At 46.3% G+C, this 17,228-nt stretch overlaps 1 protein-coding gene across 1 annotated transcript in view; it reads right to left on the bottom strand.

The window, feature by feature from the left end:
* Positions 1-7,489, bottom strand: part of FGD3 (FYVE, RhoGEF and PH domain containing 3) — a 34,699-nt gene extending 27,210 nt beyond the window's left edge. Inside the window, exon 1 of the mRNA XM_024117174.1 lies at positions 7,004-7,489. Coding sequence (XP_023972942.1) covers positions 7,004-7,489 — 486 coding nt within the window. The remainder of the gene's footprint in view (positions 1-7,003) is intronic.
* Between the last annotated feature and the right edge of the window lie 9,739 nt (positions 7,490-17,228).

Below are 17,228 nucleotides of genomic sequence, written 5' to 3'. Positions count from 1 at the left end.
GAGAAACTAAGGAAACAATCCCATTTACCATTGCAACAAAAAGAATAAAATACATAGGAAAAAACCTACCTAAGGAGGCAAAAGACCTGTACGTAGAAAATGATAAGATACTGGTGAAAGAAATCAAAGATGACACAAAAAGATGGAGAGATATACCATGTTCTCGGATTGGAAGAATCCACACTGTGAAAATGACTATACTACCCAAAGCAATCTACAGATTCAATGCAATCCCTATCAAATTACCAAGGGCATTTTTCACAGAACTAGAACAAAAATTTTACAATTTGTTTGGAAACCCAAAAGACCTCAAATAGCAAAAGCAATCTTGAGAAACAAAATTGGAGCTGGAGGAATCAGGCTCCCTGATTTCAGACTATACTACAAAGCTACAGTAATCAAAACAGATGGTACTGGCACAAAAACAGAAATATAGATCAATGGAACAGGGTCAAAAGCCCAGAGATAAACCCACGCACCTATGGTCACCTAATCTATGACCAAAGATGACACAAAAAGATGGAGAGATATACCATGTTCTCGGATTGGAAGAATCCACACTGTGAAAATGACTATACTACCCAAAGCAATCTACAGATTCAATGCAATCCCTATCAAATTACCAAGGGCATTTTTCACAGAACTAGAACAAAAATTTTACAATTTGTTTGGAAACCCAAAAGACCTCAAATAGCAAAAGCAATCTTGAGAAACAAAATTGGAGCTGGAGGAATCAGGCTCCCTGATTTCAGACTATACTACAAAGCTACAGTAATCAAAACAGATGGTACTGGCACAAAAACAGAAATATAGATCAATGGAACAGGGTCAAAAGCCCAGAGATAAACCCACGCACCTATGGTCACCTAATCTGTGACAAAGGGGGCCAGAATATACAATGGAGCAAAGATAGCCTCTTCAATAAGTGATGCTGGGAAAACTGGACAGCTACATGTAAAAGAATGAAATTAGAACACTCCATAACATACACAAAAATAAACTCAAAATGGATTAAAGACCTAAATGTAAGGCCAGACAGTATAAAACTCTTGGAGGAAAACATAAGAAGAACACTCTTTGACATAAGTTGCAGCAAAACCTTTTTTGACCCACGTCCTAGAGTAATGAGAATAAAAACAAAAATAAACAAATGGGACCTAATGAAACTTAAACCTTTTGCACAGCAAAGGAAACCATAAACAAGACGAAAAGACAACCCTCAGAATGGGAGAAAATATTTGCAAATGAAGTAACTGACAAAGGATTAATCTCCAAAATATACAAGCAGCTCACGCAGCTCAATATCAAAAAAACAAACAACCCAGTCCAAAAATGGGCAGAAGACCTAAATAGACATTTCTCCAAAGAAGATATAAAGATGGCAAACAAACACATGAAAGGATGCTCAACATCACTAATTATTAGAAAAATGCAAGTCAAAACTACAATGAGGTATCACCTCACACTGGTCAGAATAGCTATCATCAAAAAATCTACAAACAATAGGACTTCCCTGGTAGCGCAGTGGTTACGAATCCACCTGCCAATGTAGGGGACATGGGTTCAAGCCCTGGTCCAGGAAGATCCCATGTGCCATAGAGCAACTAAGCCCATGCACCACAACTACTGAAGCCTGTGCACTTAGAGCCCATGCTCCACAATGAGAAGCCACCACAATGAGAAGCCCGCACACCTCAGTGAAGAGTAGCCCCCACTCGTCGCAACTAGAGAAAGCCTATGCACAGCAATGAAGATCCAAAGCAGCCAAAAAGAAGAAGAAAAAAACAACTACAGACAATAAATGCTGGAGAGGGTGTGGAGAAAAGGGAACCCTCTTGCACTGTTGGTGGGAATGTAAATTGATACAGCCACTATGGAGAACAGTATGGAGGTTCCTTAAAAAACTAAAAATAGTTACTCAGCCATAAACAGGAGCAAAACTGGGTCATTTGTAGAGACATGGATGGACCTAGGGACTGTCATACAGAGTGAAGTAAGTCAGAAAGAGAAAAACAAATATCGTATACTAATGCATGTATGTGGAATCTGAAAAAATTGGTATAGACGATCTTATTTACAAAGCAGAAATAGAGACACAGAAGTAGAGAACAAACACATGGACTCCAAGGGGGAAGGGGGGGATGGGATGAATTGGGAGATTGCGATTAACATATAAACACTATTGATACTATGTATAAAATAGATAACTAATGAGAACCTGCTGTATAGCTCAGGGAACTCTACTCAGTGCTCTGTGGTGGCCTAAATGAGAAGGAAATCCAAAAAAGAGGGGATATATGTATATATATAGCTGATTCACTTTGCTGTATAGCACAAACTAACACAATATTGTAAAGCAACTATACTCCAATTTATAAAATAAAACAAAATAAAATAATAAAAATTTTTAAAATGAAGAAGAAATTAAGACTTTCCCAAATAAACAGAAGATAAAGAGTTCATTATCACTAGACCTGCCATACAAGAAATGCTAAAGTAAGTCGTTCAAGTTATGAAAAGATGGTAGGTAGCAACATGAAGTTGTACAATAATATAAGGTTCTTCAATAAAGATAAATGCATGAACAAATATAGTAACCTGTACTATGATAATTTTGGCAGAAAATAACACAAAAAGGACAAAAACATTTAAAAACTATAAATCTATGTGAAAGTGCATACTATATATATAAATACATAATTTGTGACATCAATAACATAGAGTGTCTGGGAGAGGGAGCTGTAAAGGAGTAGAGTTTTTGTATATCATTGAAGTTAAGTTTTTATCAGCTTAAAATGCTATACAGATGAAAAGATGCTTAACATCACTAATTATTAGAAAAATGCAAATCAAAACTACAATGAGGTATTACCTCACACCAGTCAGAATGGCCATCAGCAAAAAGTCACAAACAATAAATGCTGGAGAGGGTGTGGAGAAAAGGGAGCCCTCTTGCCCTGTTGGTGGGAATGTAAACTGATACCTCCACTGTGGAGAATAGAATGGAGTTTCCTTAGAAAACTAAAAATAGAACTACCGTATGACCCAGCAGTCCCACTACTGGGCTTATACCCTGAGAAAACCATAGTTCAAAAAGACACATGTACCTCAATGTTCATTGCAGCACTATTTACAATAGCCATGACATGGAAACAGCCTAAATGTCCTTCGACAAATGAATGGATAATGATGTGGCATATTTATACAATGGAATATTAGCCATAAAAAAGAACAAATTGGGTCATTTGTAGAGATGTGGATGGGCCTAGAGTCTGTCATACATAGTGAAGTAAGTCAGAAAGAGAAAAACTAATATCAAATATTACCGCGTATACGTGGAATCTAGAAAAATGGTACAGATGAACCTATTTGCAGGACAGGAATAGAGACACAGATGTAGAGAATGGATGTGTGGACACGGGGGAGGGGAAGGGGAGGGTGGGATGAATTGGGAGATTAGGTTTGACATAAATACACTACCATGTGTAAAATAGATAGCTAGTGGGAACATGTGGTATAGCACAGGGAGCTCAGCTCAGTGCTCTGTGATGACCTAGATGCATGGGATGGGGGTGGTGGGAGAGAGGTCCAAGAGGGAGGGGATATATGTATACATATAGCTAATTTACTTTGTTGTACAGCAGAAACCAACATAACATTGTAAAGCAATTATACTCCAATAAAAAATAAAAAGCAGATGAAAGATCTTTAAAAAAATAAAATACTATAACTTTAACTATTTTATGTAATTGCAATAGAAAAAATATATAGAATATACACAAGAGGCAATGAGAAGGGAATCAAAGCATACTATTACAAAAAATCAATTAAACTTAAAAAAGGAAAGCAGTAAGAGAGGGAAAAAAAGCTACAAAACATACAGAAAACAATGAAAAAGGCAATAGTAAGTCCTTCCCTACCAGTAATTACTTTAAATGTAAATGAATTAAACTCCCCAATCAAAAGACATGGATTGATTGAACAGGTTAAAAAAAAATCCAATTATATGCTACCCACAAGAAACTCACTTTAGATTTAAGGACATACATAGGCAGAAAGTGAAAGATGGAAAAATATATTTCATGGAAATGGTAAACAAAAGAGATCACGAGTGGCCATATTTACATCAGACAAATGGACTTTAAATTAAAAAACCATTACACAATACAAAGAAAGACATTATATAATGTTAAAAGGACAAATTCACCAAGAAGATATAACAATTATAAATATTTATTCATCAAACCTCAGAGCTCCTAAATATATGAAGCAAACTTTGGCAGAATTGAAGCAAGAAACAGATAACAACAGAAGAATAGTAGGAGATGTCAGTACTCTACTTTCAATACTGGATAGGACATGCAAAATATCAATAAGGAAGCAGGAGATTTGAATAATACTGTAGAACAAATGAACCTAACAAACATATGCATATAACAACGGCAGAACATACATTCTTCTCAAGTGCACACAGAACGTTCTCCAGGTCAAACCACGTGTTAGGCCACAAAACAAGTATTAACAAATTCAAGAAGATTGAAATCATATAAAATATCTTTTCCAATCACAACAGAATGAAACTAGAAATCAACAGTACAGGGAAAACTGGAAAATCCACAGATATGTAGAAATTAGACAATACACACTTAAACAGGAGTCAAAGAAGTCACAAAGGACATTAGAAAATAGCTTGAGACAAATGAAAATGAAAACACAATATATCAAAACTTATGGAATGTGGCAAAAGCAGTACTAAGAGGGACGTTTATAGCTGTAAGTGCATACATGTAAAAGGAAGAAAGATCTCAAATCAACAACCTAACTTTACACCTCAGGATTAGAAAAAGAACCCACTAAACCCAGAGCAGTCGGGAGGAAGGAAATAATAGAGATTAGAACAGAGATAAATGAAACAGAGAGTAGAAAAACAATGGGAAAAACCCAACAAAACTAAGAGTTGTTTTTTGAAAAGATAAACAAAATTAACAAACCTTTAGCTAGACTTACCCAAAAAATGAGAGAGAACTCAAATAAATAAAATGAAAGAGGAAATATTACAACTGATACCACAGTTGAATACAAGGGATCAGAAGAGACGGCTCTGAACAATTAAATGCCAACAATTGGATAAGCTAAAATAGATAAATTCCTAGAAACACACAACCTACCAAGACTGAGTCATGAGGAAATAGAAAATTTGCACAGACCAATAACAAGTAAGGAGGTTAAATAAGCAATAAAAAACTTCCCAACGGGGCTTCCCTGGTGGCACAGTGGTTGAGAGTGCGCCTGCCGATGTAGGGGACAGGGGTTTGTGCCCCGGTCCGGGAGGATCCCACATGCCGCGGAGCGGCTGGGCCCGTGAGCCATGGCCGCTGAGCCTGCGCGTCTGGAGCCTGTGCTCCGCAACGGGAGAGGCCACAACAGTGAGAGGCCCGCATACCGCAAAAAACAAAAAACAAAACAAAAAAAACTTCCCAACAAAAAAAAGCCCAGAAACAGATAGCTTCACTGGGAAATTAATACCATTGTTCTCAAATTTTTCCCAAAAAATTAAAGAATAAGGAACACTTCCTAACTCATTCCGTGAGACCAGCATTATCCTGATACCAAAACTTTGGGGCCTTGCTGACCCTGGAGGGACTGTCTGTCCCAGGGTTCACTGATTCCTAGAGACGTAAAGGATTCGCTGGCAAGAATGTCTTTCAAGTGCAAACCAACCCATCCAGAGCCCACACCCAACCACCTTCTTTATACTAGCTTTTCCCCTATTCCCCTGCCCTAATTACACAGGTCCAGGTGCGCGCTATCCAGGGACAGCCCCTGTGCACAGAACCCACTGAAATTATTCAAACTGGCCAATCTTAAGCCTGCTTACCCTGTCTCACCCATCCCTCTCCTCAGAAACCACAATAAAGACTCTACTGTAACTTATATAGTATTTGTACATCAACTATACTTCAATTAAAAGAATACAATCATTACGTGATTAAAAAAAGACTCTTGCTCACAATTTCCACTCCCTCTGCCTCCTGCCCTACCCTGGTGCTTTTCCCTCTGCTTCCCCATGGTGTGGTGCGCCCCCTCCTCTCGGGAACTATGAGTCATAAACTGTCTTTAAATGGCAGTCATCTCCTGATTTGTTGGCTTCACCATTCCTGAATAATAATAAAACTTAGATTAATACATGCCCCCAGCCCACTCGCTGAGAATTTGGCTTTCAACAGTGCAGGCCTGTGGCTGCCCTTTGCCCACTAAGCTTGCCTCTTGATGCGGCCATGTTAGTCCATACCATCTCTACCAGGAGCCAGCAAGTCTGACCCTGGCCAAATGCCACCTGTGCTTGTCTTGGGACCCAGTCACTTGCAGCTTACCTATGCTGTTCTCCTCCCATGCACAGGCGGTGTCTCTAAGCCGGGGCTGTCGGCTTTACTTCCATGTCCCCACAAGTCCCAGTGTAGAGCCCAGAGCCCAAAACGCTAAAGGGACACAGATGAGCTTTCTTGCAAGGCCGAGCCCCAACGAGTGGGCACACCTGCTTCCCGGGACCATCTGCACGGGGCTCCCCTCGCATGCCTGGGCTCCCTTCCTGCCTCTGCCACACCCCATGGGAAACTCTGGGGTTTCCCCATTTATAAAATAAGGTGACAAGCATGCTGTCTTCCTCATGGGGGCTCTGCAAGGCAGGCAGCAAGCACTGGCAAAGAGTGGTGGCAGCACTGTTTCCGCTAAGATGGAACGCCACAGCCACCCTGGGGTGGGGTCCCTGTGCCACTGTGGGGCCATGGAACTAAGGCTTGGGAGTGAGATCATTGTCTGATGTGTCAGGGAGACCCCTGCCTGCATGGTCCTTCCCCAGGGCCTGCCCACCAACCCATAGCAGGGGCTTCTCTGAGCATGGTGTCTGAGTGTACACCCTGCTAATGGCACCAGGCCTGGGTGATGGCACTGTAAACCTCAAATACCCTCGGAGGAGAGCTCTGCAACCCCTGACACCTGGGACAGAGAGGTGGCCTACCTTGGCTGGATCCACCTCAGCCCTCAAGGGGCTATTCTCGGGGTCTGGCTCCTCACTGCTGCCCTCGCCCATATCGCTATCGGCCTCCTCCCGTGGTGCCTTGCCACCTGGGGCTGTCTCCAGGTGCAGCCCTTTGATGGTGGGGCCTGGGCCCGCCTCGCTGCCGTCCTCGCAGGAGAAGTGCTCGCCGACCACGCTGCAGGAGGGGCTGTCTATCCCGCTGTCCCGGTTAGGGATCTTAGTGCCGCTGCTGGGCTCACCCATAGAGCCCATGTCCCCCGCAGAGGCCTGGCTTCCAGGGCTCCTGGAGGCAGGGTCACCGCAGTGGGCTTCAGGCCCAACAGGGAGTGTTCGGAGCTTCCCTGGGTCTGTGCTTGGATGCTCCAGGGAGGAGTTGCTAGGCCCAGCATCTGGCTCCCCCCAGGTGGCAATGGGGGCTGGGAGCATTGAAGACCCCCCTCCTGGCTCCATCCTCAAAGTTGAGTTCTCTGAGCTCTGTGAGGGGCTGGCCAGGGGCTTCCTGTCAGGGAGAAATGAGCACAGTCAATGCCAGCTGGGCCAGGGACCAGCCCCCAGGTGGGGCCCTCTGGAGAAAATCAACATGGAGGAGGGGGGCTGGGGCTGAGTGTGAAGTGAACACCCTGGTCAGCCTCAGCTGGGTCCTGACTAGGCAGGCTTTGGGGCAATGGCAAATGGAAAGCATTTTATTCTAAAAATAAATTTCTTCATTAAAAAAAAGAAGGAAGAGAGAGAGGGAGGGAGGGAGGGAGTGAGAAAGAAAGAGAGAGAAAGAAAGAGAGAAAGAAAGAAAAAAGGAAGGAAGGAAAGAAGGGAGGAAAGAAGGAAGGAAAGAAAGAAAGAAAAAAGAGAGAGTGAAAGAAAAAAAAGGAGAGGGAGGAATGAATTCTGTAGCGTGAAGCTACCTGCCCCTCAATGAATTCAGAATATATGTGTAAAAGAATAGCGATAACCATCATGAGCACAGTGAATCTGGTCTGTACTGTGCTTTGGCATCTGTGGCACTCTATCCTACCATGTAGCTCTGAGGTGAGGCAGTATCCCCATCAAGACCCTCCCTCAATATCACCGTCGATATTCTGTCTGACAGGAGACCTGTCATTTTCTAGAGACCTGGAGCCTGAGGAGGATGGATCTTGGTCCCCAATTCCTCTTCCTGCTAAGCACTGGAGCTACTTCATGCCCTCACATGGTGCCTCTTCTGGAAACCCTCATGGAGGAAAGGCACCTTCAAGTGTCAGTCTAGGTGCACAGAGAGGGTCAAAGGTGAGACTAGACTGGGAGGAGATTGACATTCCCCAGAATCTTCCACTTGAACCCCCAGTGGAGCTGCAGAGGAGGACAGGGACCAGGAGCGGCAGTCACTTATTTCTGGGCAATAGGTGGGTTACCTGAGGCTGTCAGACTCCGCCAGGACACTGAGATGGAAGGGTGGGTGCCAGGCTCCCTACTGGCTGCGTTCCAGGTCGTTTGAGTTGGCCAGCCCAGGCCTTGCACAGGGTTGGGGGTCTGGGGGGATTCGCTGAAAATCTTTTTCTTGCCCAGCAGTTTTGAAGTGGAGCAGTTCAGGAGGTTCTAAAAAAAAACGTGAAAGGAGAATGAAAACCACCTTCTCCACTGGCACTTGGAGCAGCGTGGGTGACAGACCCAGTGCTCAAGGGAGAACATGGAAGGGCATCTTCATGCCACCACCCAGTGCAGGAGACCCCCGGGCAGGTCATAGAGGTCTGCAGGTGGATGGAACATGGCTGAGTCCCTGGCCCCCGTGCAGCAGCTTCTAGGCCCTGGCTTAAAACTGGGGCCAGAATTGAGCTTGTCCCCAGTCATGCAGTGACTCAGGGAGAAAGAGTCCCCTTGAGTGTGCAGTGCCCACTGTGTCTGAGAAGAGCTGGCTGGCATTTCCACACACCCTCCCAGACACAGGCACTCACTCAGCTCTGCTGCCAGTGGCTTCTTCACACATTCCCTTCCTCTCTTGCTAAACAAAATAAAGAACCATCGGTGGAGATGCAGTTTCCCCTCCCCGCAACACACACAACCGAAAAGGTGTCCTGAAGGCTGACCCTCTGCCATCCATGCAGCAGAAGGGCCTCCGGTCAGACTGTGCTCAGAAGAAAAGCATGAGCCACCTCTGTGCGTGCGTGGCCTTGAGGGCTGGCGAGGCCCCAGGAGTCAAGCACCAACTCCAGCCCCTGTGATAGTCTCCTGCGCTCTTGCCTTCCATGCAGTCAGATTTCTTCTGAGTGGACCTATCTTTAAGTGACACCAAAACCAGTGCAGGGTGCACATTTAGTATTGGCTACTGCCACATTCTTAAAGAGCTTAATGGGGAGAAATATCAAGATTTCTAAACAGAAAATGCATGCTTTGCTGCATTTTTCTCATAGCACAGGTGATAAACTCCAGTTTCCGGAAATCAGACATGACACAGCAGTCAAAATATGCCAGATGGAATGCAGGCCACGCACTCAGCTTTTGTGTGTCCAATGCAGCCATCTGGTGCCAGGTGGAGCCTGCTGCAATCACACCTCAGGGATTCCTGCTTCTGGTCAAGATGGAATAACAGAAACTGGAGATACTCTCTCACTGGAAATAACCAAATCATGGATAAAACATGTGAAACAACAGTTGAGAGACACCTTGCACCAGGCAGCAAAGCGCGGTGCTCCTGGGAGATGGGCACAAATGCAGTGATCCCTCTCTCACACCAGCTTCCTGCCCAGAGAAGGGGATCCCAGGTAGACCCCTGAGTAAGGAGACAGAGCTGGGAGTCCAGGAACACGAAGGCAGCTGGAGGTCACAGGATAGAGCACTAGAGAGAGAGCTGCACAGAGAGAGCGCAGAGAGCTGACAAGGGCTCTCGGAGATGGCTCAGTACATGTGTGAGGAAACAGCAATGCTGGAGAAAGATCTACTTGAGAGGGTCAGAGGGAACATCACCTGGTGCTCACACAGGGCAGGGAATATGCCTGTTTCCACCAGCTAGACTGGAAACCCCAAGATCCACAGGGAGTTAGAGAACTTGGAAGGGTCTTGCCTCAGTGTGGGGCATAATTAGCCCCACGGTGAGCTCTGCTCAGGTACCACCTAACAAATACTGATGAATTTTAACAGGAAAGTCCATCTGTTTACAAACAACTTAACTGCCTCCCTAAACAATGCCTAAGGACAATTATAAGAGCACAAACATATTCAGCATCCAGTAAGGTGAGATTTATAGTGTCTGGCATCCAACCAAAAATTACCAGACACGGAGGGCAGGAACACACAACCCATAGTGAGGAGAAAAAGGCAGTGAGTTGAAATTGACCCACATATGATACAGATGTTAGAATTACCAGACAAGGTCATTAAGGCGGCAGCAGTTACCCGTGTTATATTTAAAAGGTCAGTAGAAACATGAAGAATTAAAAAAAGATGCAAATCCAACTTCTAGAGATGAAAATCACAAAGTGTGTGATCAAGACGCACTGGAAGGGATTGATGGCAGATTAGATATTGTAGAAGAAAAATTAGTGAGTTTAGAGAGACAATAGAAGATATCTAAAATGAAAGAGCGAGAATGAATTGTGAGATGTGGAAAAACTTTAAGCAGCATAATATCTGTGTAACCAGAATATATATGTGGAGTCTCAAAAAAGGAATGAGCTTGAAAAATATTTGAGAAAAATAATGACCAAAACTGATACCAATTCTAAACAAATCTTTCAACCATTGAGGGGAAAAGAGAATACTTCTGAACAACATGGATGAATCTAGAAATAATCATGCCAAGTGAAAGAAGACAGACAAAAGAAAAGGCACCTATTTTTTTCTCATTTACATAGAATTCTAGGACATGTACACTAACATGTGGTGCCAGAAAGCAGACAAGGATGTTGCCTGGAAGGAGGGGTAGGTGTGGTGTGGGGGTTACAACGGAACACAGCAAAGCCTTCAAGGGGTGACAGCTGTGCTCATCATCTTGGCAGTGGCGACACTTTCACAGGTGTATATGTGTATGTTGAAACGTCAAATTGTACATTTTAAACATATGCAGTTAATTGTATGTTGACTCTACCCTGTGGAATATCAGATACCTCCGAGCTGTGCAAACTTGGTGAGTTGCTGACACTCACCAAGTGTCATTTTCCTTGTTACAGAAGGCACAATGAATCATGTAGAGGAGGGTGGTGAGGGGTGTGGTAGGCCCAGAGCCTGGGGAGGCTGGCCTGCCTGGATGACCTTCAAAGGGAGGAAGTGTGCCTTTCCTCTGGAGGCCCTTTAGCCATGACCATCTTATCTTCCAAGGGTTTTAGTGCAAGGGCAGATGAACCATGCTCGGCCAGAGTGGGAAGCCCAGGGCTCAGCATAAAGACATCCTCCAGGGAGTAGAGTACGTGGTGGAGGGAGGTCCTGGTTGCAGAGCAACCTTCCTAAAGATCAGATGACCCTCTGATCTGATTTGAGAAGCCACAGGATACAGCCCACAGCCTTGCTTACCTCAGGACTGGTCTCCCTGCTGCCTGTCCAAGGCCAAAGTGAGTGCAGGGCAGCCCAGTCCAGTCCCAACCTCCCCTCCACACTGCTCAGAGGAGCCGGGGGCTAGGGTAGGGTTGGGGGAGAGGAGACACATGTTCAAGGGTGCCCAACATACACACATATAAACACACACATGCCTCCACACGTGTATACACATATGCACATGCACACATACACAAATATATATAAACGTATATCCAATTATATATACACACCCACACACCCCATGTGCCAGGAGATGTGCTGAGTGCTTTTGTACCCTTGCTCAGTCACAATCACCAAGGTGGGTGACATTCCATGTTTCAGACAAGGACGCCAAGGCTGACCCTGGCCATGCTGGCCTGGGGTAATCAGCACCCAGGACCTGGGTCCTCCAGACATGCTGCTCTGAACCCCCTGGACTGGGCTCTGGGCTCATTCTGACGTGCCCAAGTCCAGGGACGTGTAATCACGGAGGAGCCAAGGAGCGTTGGTCATTTCTGTCTTCCCAGCCACTCAGCTCTCCCTTTAGAAGCCCTGAGCTGAGAGAGCCCACCCTAGGTGAGTTGAGCCTGCTGCCGAACTCAGGACCCACGGCCCCTGACACCCGAGGCTGCCACCGCCCAGCATCAAAGGCCCCAAACCTGGGACTGGGGGAGGTGTGGGGACAGGAGAAGTACAGAGAAATTAAATGTGCCCCACTATCCAGTGCATTGTGGACCGTTAAGTGGCTCCATCCACAGCAGCCAGTGGATGGGGTAGCATGAATGCTGTGGTGCCTGCCCTGGAGTCTCTGAACCACTTGGTAGCTGCCTGAGATGGGCAGGGATAGTCTTACAGATGGGCCACAAGTCCGCTCCACCTGCCGCTGGACGTCCCCACCTTGGAAACAGTGTAGGAGCCCCCACTAAAACCACCAGTGTGCCCGTCTCACTTGCTGCCTGTCACCTGGTACCCTGGAGGCCCCAAGTGGGCAGAGACCTCGGCTGTCTTGTCACTGACATGGCTTAGTGACCCCGGCACATGGGGCCCCAGCTGACAGCTGGCAGCAGCCATCAGATGTGTGAGCCTGAGAAGAAGACTTTGAAACAGTTCCAGCCCTCACTGGCGACAGTCCCAGAGAAACCCTGAGGGAGAGCCACGGGAACGCACCCCAAGAGCCCCAGCATCATGAGAGATGACAATCCTCGGTGGGGTTGCTGTTTACCCTACCATATCCAGGTGGTTGGTTACGTGAAGGAGATAATCCAAACAATACTGAACGCACCATAGGGCAATATCAGAAACTGCTGTGCTGCACACACCTGCATGCAGGTTGCAGGCTGAAGAAACCCACAAGGCTGTATCAGCAGTGACAAAGGTCTGGCTGCGCTGGCCATGCCAGATGCAACGATCAATGACACGTCAGCAAAGCTGCCCCGTGACCCAGTGGTGCCTGCACTCCAGTGTCAGGATCCAGAAGCTCAATACTTGCCTTGGGGCCTCAGCCCGGGAAGTGCTCTGGCTACAGCTGGTACAGTCTGCGTTCTCCATCCTGTGTGCTGAGAACACAGAGATGGACACAGGTACTGTGGGGTGCCACATGCTTCAAAATTCGCTGGGGTCAATGGGACCTCGGGACGGTATGGGGCCAGCAGAGTGGGGAGGAAAGGAGATGGATCAGCACAGCACCTTCCCAGCTTGCTGGGACGCCCTGATCAGATGTTCCCCAAACAGTTCGCACCATCACTTTAAAAAGTTACTGTTATTTTTTTAAACTGCGTGAGTGATGGGTCATTTTTTTTTTTTAAGAAAACTTAGATACTATGGAAAAACAAAAAAGAAGCAAGTTACCTGTCCGTTCTAGTACTGGGATACTGGTGAGTGGGCAGGGGCCTGCAGGGTGGACAGCGGGGGTGTGAGGTAGGTGGGGGTCCTAACGCTCCTAGGTGTGCTGCAGATTTTCTTAGAGAAGCTGCATTTGTTTCAACACCAAATTCCAACATGAATCCCTTATGTCCTCAAGCATGCATTTCTCCCAGAAGAATTGAAAGCAGAGACTCGAACCGATGTTTGCCCTCTGTTCACATGTGAACAAAGGTTCAGAGCAGCATTATTCACAGTGGCCAAAGGGTGGAAGCCTACTTCAACATGAATGAACCTCGAGGACGTGCTGAGTGAAACAACCCAGACAAAAAAGGATAAATATTAAGACTCCGCTTGTATGAGGTACCTGCAGGGGGCAAATCATAGAGACAGAAAGTAGAATGGTGGAGCTGAGACTGGGGAATGGGGAGTTAGTATCGAATGGAATAGATTTTCATTTTGGAATGATAAAAAAGTTCTGGAGATGCATGGTGGCGATGGTGCATAACAACGTGAATGTACTTAATGCCACAGGGCTGTACACCTAAAAGTGGTTAAAATGGTAAATTTTATGTTATGTGTATTTTACCACAGTAAAAAATAAAACAGCTTTTAAAAAAAGGAATGCATTTCAGAAAGGTTTGTGTAGAAATTTCTGTAAATTAGGGTCAAAGTTACAGTGATTCAAAAGCACTGAAAACTTACTCCCTGCCCTGCATTCCTGTCACCCTGGGCCTCAAACCCAGGGTTTTTCTCCACTCACCCACCCGGAAGCCTCGAGGCCCACGGTGATGTGCGGTTGTGGAGAGGCCTGGCCCCCAGCAAGAGCTGCCTGTAAACCTCTCACCCCGCCGCTGATGCATTGTCACCATGCACTGCCCCCCCTACTCGTCAGGAAACATGGCCCCCAGGGCAGGGCCTCGAACAGACCTGGTGGGTAGTTGGATGGTTGGACTGTGGCCCACACTCTGTGTGGCTCTGGCTCTGGTCTCGGCCTCCAGACCGTCTTTTGGTCCCCCACCTGACGAGGTGAGGCTCAGAGACGGCTCATGGCCCAGCACAGAACATGGGTATCATTATTAGAGGCTCAATAAATGATTGTGGGGAAAATGCAGGATGATTTCCTGGTTGATTACATTCCTGAGACCACAGGTGCCTCACTGGGAGGGAGGTGGGAGGACTAGAGACCCCTGCCCACCAGGGAGGGTCAGCCAACTCCAGCTATGTAGAGGCCCTGCCTGGGCTCCTCCCTGCTCTGACCCCAGGCCGTCTTCTTGGGCCTATGGGGGCATGACAGTTCCCATGGATTGCATGATGCATCTTTGGCCCTCCTGCGTGGATCCAGGGAGGCAGCAGCACAGTGGGCTTGAGGCCCTGCATCCAGAGTGATCAGTTTCTACCACTTATTGACCCGGTAACCAGAGATGAGCTCAACTTCCCCAAACCTCAGTTTCCTTGTCTGTAAAATTGGACCCAACAACAGTCCTGCAAAGGTTCTTAAAGCTTGAGGCAGTGCACAACACTCTACCCTCAACTGGCCATGTCATACATTTTTAGTGGCCCTAAACGACAAACATGGGCAGGACACCTCATAGGGTGATGGCCTTCAGCCATTAGCATCGCCTGAAGCTCCCAGGTCCCCTGTCACAGGGCCTGCTCAGCTACAGTAGGAGTTGGTGAAATCACACAGTGAGCCCAGTAGTGATGACGTGTGCCCAGAGCTGGATTGACAGAAACTCAGGGAACGCACTGGGTGCAGTGTAAGGAGCTATGACAAGAAGGGTTACATGCAGGGCTGCACTGTGAGCAGGGTGGCTGTGCCTGGAAACAGACCACTGCACTGTTTCTTTCTTTTTTTTTTTTTTTGGCTACGCTGCATAGCATGTGGAATCTTAGTTCCCTGACCAGGGATCCAACCCATGCCACCTGCATTGACAGCGTGGAGTCTTAACCCCTGGACTACCAGGGAAGTCCCTGCACTGTTTCTACTTAATCTTTTTACTTATGTATTTACTTAATATTTTTCTTTATTTCCTATTTTTGAATTTTCTATACTTCTTTCTGTTTCATATTTTGTTTCTGTTTTTATTTTACTTTCATCTAGAAGGAGTATAAATATAAACACTACAGACACTGTGCATGACCATACATTAAAAGCAACTATAAAAATAAAATCACAACCTTTGAAATAAAAAATAAATCTTTCCTTGCATAGGCAGGTAGATGTGTGATAAAGCAAGTAGAATTTCAGGAGGGGACATTGTAAAATTCTTGGAGCTTTGCTGTATGATTGAAATGTTTTGCAATAAAGTTTTTGGGGAAAAAAGTTGATCTCTGCAGTACCCAAGACCTCCAGGCCCACAATTGGGGTGGGGCAAGGGGGGTTCCTTGTTCCATTCTGACCTGCTCCATTGGGCACCCTGGGCTCACTACATACTTCTCTCTACTTTTGATTATGTTTGAAATTTTTATTTAAAAAAGTAATGAAACAAAACAGATAAGAACTTTCCAACAGCTTCCGACTGACACTGAAATCCTTGAACACAGATGTAACTCTGCCACTCCCTCCACACTGAGCCACCTCAGGGGCCTTTGCAAGGTGCTCCCTCTAGAGGAACAGCCTGGCGCAGCTCCCTGGACTCACTCCCTGCTCTGTGACAAGCCTTCCCCAGATGAGGCCGCCCCTCCTCCGTCCCCCCTACCCCTCCAGGCTCAGCCACACCTCCCACCTCCACTCCCCACTGGCTGCAGCCCACACAGGTGGAAATCTCGCCTCCTTCACATGGTCCCCCACCTGGCAAACAGCAGGACTCAGTAAGCATGTTCGGTGAGGAAGTGAATAGATGAATTTGAATCAGCATCTCAAGCGGTCTTATTTGCCTTCTGATACGTACTTTTACATAACCATACCAAAATGTCCTCTGGCTGAGTCCAAATTTTGAAAATATAAAATGTAAATCAATATTACAGAAGGTCAAATCCCATCTCCTACAGTCCATCACTCGACAGCCCCACGTCGTCTCATCTAACTTCACAGTGACCCTGTTAGGTAATTACAGCAAAAGGGACACCCAGACGATGGATTCACCTTCCTAAAGCCACATACCTGCACCAGCAAGAGCTCTGTGTCCTGGGCACCGAGGGGCTCCGAGTGGGCCCCACCAAAACCCCCAGAGCTGATGTGTAAGGTCAGCCACCATCCACTTCACTGGGGACCTAGGTGACAAGTCATCACACATGGGGGCTCAGACAGAAGGGACAGTATCCCAGGCAGACAGAACAGCATTACAGACAGAGGAAACAGCATCCCAGGCAGAGGAAACAGCCTCCTAGGCAGAGGGAACAGAGCCTCAGACAGAGGGAACAGTTTTGCAGACAGAGGGAACAGCATCTCAGACAGAGGAAACAATGTCCCAACAGGGGAAACAGCATCCCAGACGGAGGGAATAGAGTCTCAGACAGAGGGAACAGTGTCCCAGGAAGAGGCAACAGCATCTCAGGCAGAGGGAACAGTGTCCCAGACAGAGGAAACAATATCCCAGGCAGAGGGAACATTATCTCAGACAGAGAGAACAGCATCTGAGGAAGAGAGACCAGTGTCCCAGACTGAGGGAACAGCATCAGATAGCATCAGACAGAGGGAAGGGCACAAAGCAAACAAGAGTGAGCCAGGCCATCTGAAGAGCTGACGGTGTGCCTAGGTGGGTGAGCCCAGAAAGGGAGGGGATGGGACCTGGTGGTTGGAGCCAGGATGGATCTCATAGCTGTGGGTAGCCAGGGGGTCGTGCAAGTGAGTGACACCCCATCAGGTTTGCAATTTTTTTTTTTTTTTTTTTTTTTTTTTTTT

The sequence above is a fragment of the Physeter macrocephalus genome, chromosome 9, assembly GCF_002837175.3.
Source record: "Physeter macrocephalus isolate SW-GA chromosome 9, ASM283717v5, whole genome shotgun sequence".
Classification (NCBI taxonomy): domain Eukaryota; kingdom Metazoa; phylum Chordata; class Mammalia; order Artiodactyla; family Physeteridae; genus Physeter; species Physeter macrocephalus.
Note: the sequence above shows the minus strand (reverse complement) of the source record. Positions and strands in the feature narration are given on the sequence as shown.